Source organism: Protomyctophum parallelum (assembly GCF_964188405.1).
Source record: "Protomyctophum parallelum genome assembly, chromosome: 13".
Lineage (NCBI taxonomy): Eukaryota > Metazoa > Chordata > Actinopteri > Myctophiformes > Myctophidae > Protomyctophum > Protomyctophum parallelum.
In genome coordinates this window covers 38710513-38723111 of record NC_139708.1, presented here as the reverse complement: position 1 = coordinate 38723111, position 12599 = coordinate 38710513, and the positions used below count along the sequence as shown (strand labels likewise).

Genomic DNA, 12599 nt, shown 5'->3' with positions numbered 1-12599 from the left:
GACGGGCAGATTCAGCCACCCGTCTACCCGGAAATGTAGTCTCTGGGTTGTTTGACTCATTTCTAACGCTTATTTTGTTACTCGTTGGGTATATTTGTACAATTTCCACCTTCAGTCGATGCTTCATATCCATATGAGTGAAAAGGCAGGGGCAGGGTGGTTTATTTTTCAAACACAGTACTTATATGAAGAGATCTAAAATCCCCCTATGGGGATTTCAATGCAAATAAAAAGTACACGAACCTGTGGACTGGCGCCCTCTACTGACAGTGACGTCAGGACTTCGGTGCTCGATTGGCTGACTTGCAAATGGCAGATTCCGATTGGCTAGTATAGTGCTCACACTTCCAAGCTGTGAATGAAAGGATATTTGTGGAGAATTCCCGTCAATAAACCAAAATGAAAAAAAAAAAAAAAGAAAAACGTGAGAGATCTTCCTTATTATTGAACTGGTTGCTTGTTTGACCCCCCCGCCGCCGCTCCGTGACCCCTGACCTCTGACCCATGACCCCCTGCAGCCATCCTCATAGCCCACCTGAAGCTGTCGCCGGCGGAGCTGCGCAGGGTCCTGCTGACCGTGGCCACGGACCGGCTGGAACCGGCTCACATCAAGCAGCTGCTCAACTACGCCCCCGACGCCGAGGAGGTCAAGCGCTACGACCGGTACCGAGACGACCCGGCCAAGCTCAGCGAGCCCGACCAGTTCGTCCTGCAGGTAGAACTGGACTCTGGACTTTTTTTTTTTTCTTCTTTACTCAAGTAAAAGTATCAATACTGCAATGTAGAATTAATAGCTGTTACATGTAAAAGTCCGGAATTCTCAACCCATTTAGACCTTAAAACGATTATAGAAAAAATATAAAAACCTATGTTTCTGTGTCAGTCGTTCTCAAACAATTTCATGTCAAGGACTCCCAAGAATGTACATGTATTTGGCCTCCGACCCCCATCTGAAAATACGTCGTTCCAGGGACCTGCCCAGAAGCAAAGATTTGAGTTAAAAATGTTCATCATGTTTTAGGGTTGAAATAAATCGTGGCACTCCATCTTTAACATGTGAGAGTTCTCTCCTGCAGATGTTGTCCGTGCCAGAGTACAAGATGCGCCTGCAGAGCCTCCACTTCAAGTGTTCCCTGCAGGAGAAGATTGAGGAGATGAGAGGAGGTTATGAGTGCATCTACAACGCCTCCATGGAGCTGAAGACCAGCAAGAAGCTGGCCAAGATTCTAGAGGTGCGTATACGTATACACATTTAAAGGTATATTCAGTGATTTCACTCAAAAAACCGTAGGTTTCGTTTTTGGCTGTGGGACCCAGCCTTTCGTCCAATCAGGATAGAGAGTCAAAAACGAAACCTAAGGTTTTTTTGACCCCCAGGGGTTAACTGTGGACAGGGAGGAACTCCTTATACGGCCAGCACACTCTATAGTAGAGAGGATTATCACAACAAAACAAAAAAATAAGTGATATTTGAATTAAGTGAAATCACTGAGTATACCTTTAAATTTAAATTTAAATTTAAATTTAAATTTAAATTTGATGTGTCTGATGATGTGTCCAAGTCTGTGCATCAGTAGATGTATTAACTGAAATTTTAAATTTAATTTTAAATTTAAATTTCATTACATACTGTACCTCGAGTACGGTCTGTCCTTCAAAATGCATGTCCACTTTTATCCAGTGCTGGAAAAATTACCCACATATTTTACAGTTCACAATGCGTCGCATCTTGTAGATCGGCTATTTTCAAATTGGCCGAAATGTATATAGGACTGAAGTGGTTAATGCATGTTTTTGTATACGTAAGTAATTAACGTTTTCCAAAAAACAGAGTAAAAGTATAGTATTTGCCTCTAAGATGTACTGGAGTATAAGTAAAAGTATTGGAAATTGGAAATACTCAAGTAAAGTACGAATATGGCAAGAGTTATATGGTGTTGCTTCTTGTGTTGTAACAGTTCGTGTTGGCGATGGGGAACTACCTGAACACCGGTCAGCCTAAATCTAACAAGACTACTGGCTTCAAAATCAACTTCCTTACTGAGGTATGACGTGTTATTATTAGATATTTACAAAACATAAAAGAAACTGTACTTGGTCTCTAAACTGCCTCGATCCCCTGGCCAGCTTGGGGGCCTGATGGAGGGGAAAGGAACCGGTTGGAACATGGAATAACGTGTTCCTTCCACGCACTATGTCCAACCGGTCAGGTGAAAAGAAGCAGCTTGGACTCCTCATGCATTGAAGGAAGCATGAGGTCAAGTCCGTTGCTCTCCCCAGGTTGGCGGAGGGAATGTAGAGCCCAGGATTACATTAGATAATTGACACTTGGTGACTTGGGTGAAAAAATGGGTTTCAAAATCGTGGGATAAAACAAATGCACAGGGTTGTAATAAAAAAAAAGCTGTGATATAATATAATATAATATAAAAGTTTAATTAAATTGTGATATTACCATCAAAATGACTGTATTCAGTCTGATCAGAAGAGAAGAGATAAAACACCGGACATAAAAATCAATGACCAGAGGGGAATATCAAAAGCAGAGCCATGGACTTTCATCCAATTCCCTCCAGATAATCCAACCCGGCATTTCCAGTAAAAGCTTACTTAATCAGACCAGTGTGTGTCCAGTGGAAACCTTGTATGAATCTGATCTCAGGTCAGAATGGGTTAACTCATAGTGCTCAACCGAGCCCCTAAAAATAGCTGATCTTCACGCTAATGGCGTTGTTCCTCACGCTAATGGCGTTGTTCCTCACGCTAATGGCGTTGTTCCGCACGCCATACACATTGAGCTCAAACCATCCTGTTGCCTCTTCCTCCCCCAGCTCAGCACGACCAAAACGGTGGACGGGAAGTCGACCTTTCTGCACATTCTGATCAAGTCGTTATGTCAACACTTTCCTGACGTTCTGGACTTCTCCAAAGACCTGACCACGGTTCCCCTCGCAGCCAAAGGTAGATCTTTAGTTTACAGGATTTTATACGATAGAGCAGCGTAGGGTTTTCAACCATTATTTATTTGGCATTTGAGCCACGGACCACCATTTGACGAGATTCTGCCTCTCAGACCCGAGACGAAAGAATATTTTGTTGTCGGTAAATTTTTTTTTTCCACAATTCCATGCTGTATTGAAACGTTGAAAAAATATATATATTTTGAAAATTAAGAAATGCAGATGTTTAACAATAATGCAACTCCTGAGAGCGTAACATTTAATTTAATTTTACGTTCTCAAGAGTTAAAGATCTATATAAGGGTCCATTTGGTTACCAACTCTCCATCATTTAGCTGGGGACCACCTGGAACACTTTTTCGTGTCAAGGACCCCCAAATCAACATATATTAGGCCGCGGACCCCCCATTTGAAAACATGTGCCAGTGACCCCGATAAGGGAGGATTATTACGGCTCTAGCAGTGATTCTGAAACATATTCATTTCAAGGACCCCCAGTTTCACACACATTATGCTACGGACACCCGATTTAATGGCATTTCTATCTCTGGGACCCCAATTTATATTGTAAAACCACTGTTAATTTAACTCTTGAGAGTGTACAAATGTACAAACATTTATACACTCTCTGAGTTACAGACCCATAAGGGTCCATTTGGTTCCTAACTATCTGTAATTGAGCTAGGTACCCCCTGGAACTCCCTCAAGTACCCCAAGGGGTCCCCGGACCCCACTTTGGGAACCCATGCAATAGAGCACCGAAGTCTGACGAAATGGTACACCTCCTACCTGGTTCCCGTTTCCCCCCCCCCCATTCTGAATTCCCATAGACTTGTTTTTATATCGCGTCAAATAAGGGACTGATCGTTATTTATCCACCAGGGGGGTGGTGCAGATGTGATTTCATTTTTTTATTTTTCCTCTCAAATTGTTTTTCCCTCCTCAATTTTAAGAAACCTAATGTTATTCTCCATAGAGAAAATATTTCCCCAAATCATGGGACGAATAGTTGACATCTATTCTATTGTATTTAGTTTCCATATCGCTGAACTCCAAATGTGCTTCCTTAAAGATGACAAATGAATGCAATGTTCTTTACATGTTCTTACATGTTGTGTTTGTCAATAAGCATTTTAATAGTTATTCTGATAGTTTCACTGTCACACACACACACACACACACAAACGCACGCACACACACACACACACACGCACACACACACACACACACACACACACACACACACACACACACACACACACACACACACACACACACACACACACACACACACACACACACACACACACACACACACACACACACACACACACACACACACACGTGTGTCTCTGTGTAGTGAACCAGAGGAGCATCACGTCAGACCTGGACGACCTCCAGTCCACCATCCAGGAGATCAGGGCAGTGTGTCAGAAGATGCCCGCTACAGCGGAGGACCGCTTCGCCGTCGTCATGAGTGTATCCTCCTTCCCAGAGAGAGAGAGAGAGAGAGTATCACACACAGCACTGAACAAGAGAGAGAGAGAGAGAGAGAGAGAGAGAGAGAGAGAGAGAGAATGTAAATACATTGTTTTATTTTGATTGTCTTGTTCCACTTCTGCTTTGGCAATGTAAACGTACGTTTTCTCATGCCAATAAAGCTCCTTTGAATTGAATTGGAGAGAGAGAGAGAGAGAGAGAGAGGTGTGAGAGAGAGAGAGAGAGAGAGAGAGAGAGAGAGAGAGGGGGGGGAGAGAGAGAGAAGGGGGAGAGAGAGAGAGAGAGGGGAGAGAGAGAGAGAGAGAGGAGGGGAGAGAGAGAGAGAGAGAGAGAGAGAGAGAGAGAGAGAGAGAGAGAGAGAGAGGAGAGAGAGAGAGAGAGGGGGGGAGAGAGAGAGAGAGGGGGGGAGAGAGAGAGAGAAGGGGGAGAGAGAGAGAGAGAGAGAGGGGAGAGAGAGAGAGAGGTGAGAGAGAGAGAGAGAGAGAGAGAGGGGGAGAGAGAGAGGTGAGAGAGAGAGAGAGAGAGAGAGAAGAGAGGGAGGAGAGAGGTTTGATAAAACATTTTTGTTTGATGTGGGGGAGGGGGGCACAACACAGCCATCAAACTAAAATGTTTTGTCAAACCATGTGACTTTCATTGGAAATGCATTGGGGGCTGCCATTAAACACGGACAAGACACAAGATAAATGTTGCATGCATGTTGCCACAGTGTGAGTGAGGCCTTAGCCATTACATACGGCTGCAAGGTCGCCGCGGCTATAGGGCTAAGTTGCTAACTATACGGCTAAGTGTTTTGTATATAGGGCTATAGGGCTAAGTGCTAACTATACGGCTAAGTGTTTTGTATATAGGGCTATAGGGCTAAGTGCTAACTATACGGCTAAGTGTTTTGTATATAGCGCTATAGGCTAAGTGCTAACTATACGGCTAAGTGTTTTGTATATAGCGCTATAGGGCTAAGTGCTAACCATACGGCTAAGTGTTTTGTATATAGGGCTATAGGGCTAAGTGCTAGCTATACGGTGTATAAGTGTTTTGTATATAGCGCCTTGACCGTGGCGTGCAGAACTTCCTGGAGAACAAGCACCCGGCGCTGCAGTCTCTGGAGTCGCTGCAGCAGAGGTCCGTGGACGAGTTCTCCAAGACGGCCTCGTACTTCGGCGAGGACAGCAAGAGCACCCACAGCGAGGCCTTCTTTGGCATCTTCTCCGAGTTCATCTGCAAGTTTGAGGTGAGCCGTTTGTGCCAGGGGCGTGCACAGATAGACACTAGGGGGTGCTAGAGCTCCCCCTGCCTTTCAAATGTGCCCCTTTTATTTTATTTAAATCTTACTGTACAGTATGTGGACCATGGTGACATTGATCAATTCTTGATAAAAAGCTTCTAATATATTATTTAGGTCCCAGAAACTATAAATCTCACACTATTTAGGCAACCGGCCCGGTTCCACGCCCTTTTTCACTTGAGCACCTGCCCCTCTAAATGTCTGTGCACGCCACTGCGTTTGTGTCAGTCACACCACGGTTGAAATCCTGAGTCAGTGGTGGCAAAAGTACTCGCATGTTTCAATACTGCAAACAAGTATAAAAGTCCGGAAACTCCCCCCTGTCAGGTGTAAAGGAGCAACTTGGACACTCAGGCATGAAGGAAGCATGAGTTCAAGTCCGTTGCTCTCCCCTTGTCCCCCATATATGTATAGGTTGGTGGAGGGTGTGTAGAGCCCAGGATCACATTAGATAATTGACACAGGGGTGAAAAATGGGTTACAAAATCGTGGGATAAAATTTAAATTAAAAAAAAAAGAAGTCCGGAATTCAAAATGTACTTGAGGTACAAAAGTATGTACTTAAAGTACCAAAATTATTCATTATGCAGAATGTCTCATTTCAAGTTTTAGAATAGATAATATATAATTTATAATGTATAATATAATAGAATGGATTTATAGAATAATCTTTTGAAAATAGCCGATCAGCGAACTCACAATGCGTCAGCTTTTTTTCAAATGGCCAAAATGTATTGGGCTGAAGTGGTTAATGTATGTTTTCGTAATACAAAATTAAGTAAAAGTAAAAGTACAATATTTGGATCCGAGATGTAGTGGAGAAGAAGTAAAAGTATTGGAAGTTGGAATTACTCAAGTAAAGTACTAATCCCTCAAAATTGAACTTACCGTAAGTACAGTACTTTAGCTCATTTAGACCTCGATTCTATAAATGTATTGTAAATCCTGACAGTTTTCTTAAAAACCCATGTTTCTATGTCAGTGGTGCTCAACCTTTTCATGTCAAGGACCCCGAAAATATATGTATTTTTCCGCGGACCCCCATCTGAAAATATGTTGTTCCGCAAAGATTTCTTTTAACTCTAAGCAAAGATTAGAGTTAAAAACGTTCGCTCTGAAAGAATATACCAAAAAGATTAGGTATATTCAGAGATTTGCGCCACACATAGCTTGTAGATCTGCTATTTTTCAATAGCTAAAGTATGACATAGTGCTTAAAACACCAAAAAGGGGTTCCCGCGCCCAAAATGAGTTAAGTAAATGTACTTTATACTTTCCACCCCATGGTTATAGCTACGATCTGAAACTTTGAATGAAAAAAGGTTTCACTTGAACCAATCTGTTTGGTAGAGTATGTTAACACACACATGGTGTGCCCAAAACGTCCACAGACGTCCTGGGAAATCCCGCTACGTATAGTGCCCAAGACGTCTGTGGATGTATTCGCAAAAAAAATAAAAAATAATGTAAAAAGTGGGCACCCTGGGTTACTATTTTGAAAGTGTTGTGTGGGCTCACAATGTGTTAAAAGGTACTATATCTAATGCAGTGGTTCCCAAACTGCCTATAGTATTGATTCAATTATTTATTCACAGTTTTCAAACTGTGCACGTGCTTAAAAAACAACCTTGACGGCTTGTTTCCATTGTGGTCTTAAATATGGTGCATTTTTATGCACCATATTTGTGGTGCTTATATCAAAGGCGCTTTACAATGATTGTGCATTACACACACACACACACACACACCACACACACACACACACACACACACACACACACACACACACACACACACACGCACACTAGGGATGCCACAAAGTGACCATTTGCCCAATCGAATAATCTACAGCTCTGGCGATTAATAATCGATTAATCTACCCCCCCCCCCCCAAAAAAAAAAACCCAACATATTTTAATCAATATCAGACAAAACTTTTAAGATTTTATATTATGCACATGCCATGGTCACATAACCATTATATGTTGAGTGCATGCTTTGATGGTTACAGTTTTATAATCAGTTTTGATGAGTAAACCTTTGTGGAGATCTTCTCAGTGCCATTCAGGATGGAAAATGAAATCCATTTGGATTTGGGGAGAAGTAGTTTCATAAGGGGCTGGTATGAAGTACTTGATATAAAGAGAACATGTTCAGTTCACTAGTCTACACTCTGCTCTACACCTGCCTTCATTCATCTGATTGTCTGTCTGGCAGGAACTTAACAAGCGATCATTAACTGTGTCTGTTAGAGAGAGGGGCAGAGAAGAGTGGCTTTGCTCAACTTGATTTATACTTATATTCTCCACTCTGATGAAGGTACATGTTCGATATATCATGCTTACTTACTTACTTATTAGCCAATATTTTGGCTATACCCCCCCCCCCCCCTTTTTTTCCTTTTTCTTTTGATTTTCGATTATGAAATATTAAAATCTGCAACTATTAATCGGAAAATCGATTATTCAGTGGCATCCCTAGCGCACACACACACGCACGCACATGCACACGCACACACACATCCATACACCTATGGCAGAGGAAACTGTGCGACGGTGCGAGGCACCAACCTGCACATCACGAGCAACTAGGGAGGCATACTTTGGTTCGACATATCATTGGTTCGAAGGAGCATTGGTCCGAGGTGCGTTAAGGGTTGGGAGAGGGTTAAGGTTAGGTTTAGGTGTTCTGCTCCGTGGGAGGTTAGGGTTAGGGTGAGGGTTTGAGGTTAGGTTTAGGTGTGCTGCCCCGTGGGAGGTTAGGGTTAGGGTGAGGGTTTGAGGTTAGGTTTAGGTGTTCCTGCCCTGTGGGAGGTTAGGGTTAGGGTGAGGGTTTGAGGTTAGGTTTAGGTGTCTGCCCCGTGGGAGGTTAGGGTTAGGGTGAGGGTTTGAGGTGCTGCCCCGTGGGAGGTTAGGGTTAGGGTGAGGGTTTGAGGTTAGGTTTAGGTGTGCTGCCCCGGGGGAGGTTAGGGTTAGGGTTGGGGTTTGAGGTTAGGTTTAGGTGTGCTGCCCCGTGGGAGGTTAGGGTTAGGGTGAGGGTTTGAGGTTAGGTTTAGGTGTTCCTGCCCCGTGGGAGGTTAGGGTTAGGGTGAGGGTTTGAGGTTAGGTTTAGGTGTGCTGCCCCGTGGGAGGTTAGGGTGAGGGTGAGGGTTTGAGGTTAGGTTTAGGTGTGCTGCCCCGTGAGAGGTTAGGGTTAGGGTGAGGGTTTGAGGGTCGTTCGGACCAATGGTATGTCGGACCAAACGCATGCACCCGAGCAATTATTAGGCATTCTGAAGATTCTGAAGTGTTTCTGTCTTTATTTTATTTTTTACAGAGAGCCCTCAGTGACCAGCAGTGGCAGAACATCCTAAAAGCCCCATGGCTCCACGAATGGCCTCTCCCCTGGCCTGGTAACACGCACACACACACACACGCATACGCACACCACACGCACGCGTGCACACGCACGCGCGCACGCACACACACACGCACACACACACACACGAATGGCCTCTCCCCTGGCCGGGTAACACACACACACAAACACACACTCGCGCGCACCGCACAGACACACCCACACACACGCACATGTTTGAGCAAAATTATGTTTTTACGTGTTGATGTATTTTTATATTTAAAAAGTTAAAGGTTGAGTCAGAGCTGCAAAAGCCTTGGAATCAAACCGGTTTGTAAAACGTGCGTGCGTGCGTGCATGCGTGGTCCTCTCTTCAAAAGCAGTCTTTCTCAACCAGTGGAAATAATTGCAGGTGGTCCATGGGAAATGTTTTAAAATGTCTAAAAGTATATAGAGATCTTTTTTGTTTTTTTGTTTTGTAAATATATAAACATTATGGTTAAATTATATTTCATAAGTCTGAATGAATGAATTAATGACTGTTTGATATCCTTATTCTATCTCTGCTGTCGGGAGGAACCTCATAACTCAAAAACGTTCATTTTTCAGGAAATTAAAATTTACATTTTCAGGAATTAAGAAAACCGTATATTTTTAAAACAAAGCAATACAGCCTCATCACAGTTGGTGTTGTAACTTTATATATTGTCAATTACTTCCATGAGAGGGGGAGAGGTGATGGAGTTAGTTGCTTTAGCAGACCGTTTGAGGGTCCAATGGAGTTAAGAGGTTTTGTCCAAAGCACTTTTTACTACTTTCCATTGGTTCAATATTTTCGAAAAACAACACACAGGCGTAAAGGGTGTTCAATAGCACTGATTTATGCCAAAAAAAATCAAAAACCTCAAAAAATGTAATTATGAAGTTTCCTCCCTGGTGGTCCTTGAGGATTGTTGGACATGATGCTGGTGGTCCAGCAGGGTAGGGTAGGGTTGGATCCATGACCGGATCCTACATTGAGGAACCAGGGAATTGGTTCCATATGATTTCCATCACATTCGGAAACGTTTTCAGGAAACTGGGTTTTATCTAGACCTGTCAGATCCTGGTTATGTGGACTTCCAAGTCTGCTACAGTGTGCAATTACAATACCAGGGGCTCTCAAACATCAATTAATTAATCAATCAATCAATCGATCAATTTGAAGGACCATCACATAACTCTGAGGTCCATTTTCCACCAATAGAACCTTTCCGTTCTAGATTATCGGAAGCTTATTGGTGCTTCACAGAACCAGGCGACAAACCAACAGGCTTGCGTCTCCACCGTTTTTTTTTTTCGTTTTTTTTTTTTATCACGCTAGGAAAGTGAATCCATCCCGCGACGATGCATAGCCTAGAATGAAGATGCGGCTCAAATATGGACATTTAGGTCACATTCTCACCCAATACTTCGGTAGACTCGATACGTATGGCGGGTAAATTGGGATTCTTGCATATTTAATTTGCTGCGGTTTGCCTTCACACTGTCATCCGCAGCAATTGGAAACGCAGCAGGGGGACCTTTATCAATGTGTTCCATTCATAAACTAGCCTACACAGTGAATTCTATGGTGATAAAATTATACTCATAACGTGCATGTGTCGTGCCGTCTGGGACTGGACCCCCCTCTCTCTCTCACTATACGCACGCAGCCACACACTGTTCTTTTGGGCATGGTGGCACAGCGCTGAGCGCACTGATACAACAGACAGCAGCGCAAATAGTTTACAGGTTTATCGAGATGAAAGTCCCTACTCCCTGGTGTGAATGTGCACCTTAGTCAACTAAAACTAGACTAACACTAAAACATTCCAGGTGACTAAAAATGTGACTAAGACTAAAATGAAAACTATATTCAAAAGACTATGACTAAAACTAAAATCAAATGTTGCTTCCAAAAACAACACTGAAGCACACATTGTGTTAAAGGACCACTTCACCTATCTTCATATAATAGGTCCTCACTAATAATCATGAAACAATGGCGCTTTTATTTTTCTATACTCGGTTTGTGTCTCATAGGAGGGCTGTGGGCAGTTCAGAAACCGTCTTCCAGTGACATCATCGATGGGGAATCCAAGCTAATAGAAACTGCAGGCTTTCTAGGTCCTGAAAAGTTGCAATGCGAAAATGGAAGCCATCGTTCTCACAATAATGAAAATCTAAACATTTTTGTAAAAAGAAAAAAAATCTGCCTAATGATGACGTCACTGTAAGACGGTTTCTAAACTGCCCACAGACCTCCTATGAGACACAGACTGAGTAGAAAAAAATCATGCCATTTTATCATGATTATTAGTGAGGACCTATAGTATTATGAAGATAGGTTGAAAAGTGGTGAATCTTAAATGGAACAACCGGATCATTAACATCCTAAAGGATCCCAACCCTATAGTCCAGAGCTCAAACAGAAGGTTGAAATGCACTGCTTTAAAGCATTGGTTCTCAAAGTGCAGTCCCCCATGCGCTAAATGAGAGAACATATTACTCCTGTTTTGGCTTCACTGCACTGGCTTCCGGTTGTTTTTAGGATTGATTTTTAATTTATTTTACTTGTTTATAAAGCTCTCAATGGTCTCGCACCTTCCTACGTACATGACTGCTTGCCTAAATTTGTCCCAAACCGCCCCCTAAGGTCTTCCACCGCCGGCCTGCTCGCTTTGCCTAAAAAAAATGTCAACAAAAAAATACGGGGAAGCAGCTTTTTGCTTCTACGGGACGACGGCGTGGAACAAACTCCCACTGTACCTTCAACAGGCAGCCTCTGTAGACATTTTTAAAGCTCAGCTCAAGACCCACTTCTACACCCTTGCTTTTAATTGATCTTTAATTTTTATTCATGTCCTCACTGTATTGCATTACTGCTCTTGTTTCGTAATGTTTATGCCTTGCTTTTCTTTTCTTTTTTTCTCCATTGTTCTGTAAAGCACTTTGAGCTGCATTTCATGTCATGAAAGGTGCTATACAAATAAAGTTTTATTATTATTATAATTAAATGGATAGTTAGGAACCAAATGGACCCTTATGGGTCTGTAACTCTGAGAGTTCAATTGACATTGATTCCCAGAGATAGAAATGTCATTAAATGGGGGGTCCTTATAGTCAAACTGGCGGTATACTTGAAATTAGAACATTTGAGAATCTCTGCTAGAGCCGTTAAACTTCGAATGGGGTTCCGGTCCGAAAACTAATAAGTGTCAATGTGGGGGTCCTTGACATGGGAAAGTTTGACTACTTTAACCCTCTAAGACCCAGCGTTGCTTTATAGCAACAATTATTTTTTAATTAATTACTTAATTAAAAAAAAAAATCTGTTATTTTTTCACCTAAACGTCATCAGTGATGTTCATTGCAATGCCATTGCAATGCCATTGGTCATGATATTTGCATATAAATACCCCCCAGAGGCTGAAATTCACACAAATAAAAAATGTCTGGACAATTTTGAACAATTTTGAACCTATGACTTTTGACCT

The 12599-nt window shown here is 42.5% G+C and overlaps 1 protein-coding gene across 1 annotated transcript in view; it reads left to right on the top strand.

Moving 5' to 3' along the window:
* The window catches only part of grid2ipa (glutamate receptor, ionotropic, delta 2 (Grid2) interacting protein, a), a gene marked incomplete at both ends in the record, with an annotated part of 138565 nt that extends 129425 nt beyond the window's left edge, over window positions 1-9140 (top strand). The window contains 8 exon segments of the mRNA XM_083779093.1: window positions 519-715; window positions 1077-1232; window positions 1959-2045; window positions 2832-2961; window positions 4321-4439; window positions 5527-5691; window positions 9061-9079; window positions 9082-9140. Of these exon segments, the coding sequence (XP_083635219.1) occupies window positions 519-715; window positions 1077-1232; window positions 1959-2045; window positions 2832-2961; window positions 4321-4439; window positions 5527-5691; window positions 9061-9079; window positions 9082-9140 (932 nt within the window).
* Window positions 9141-12599: the final 3459 nt, after the last annotated feature.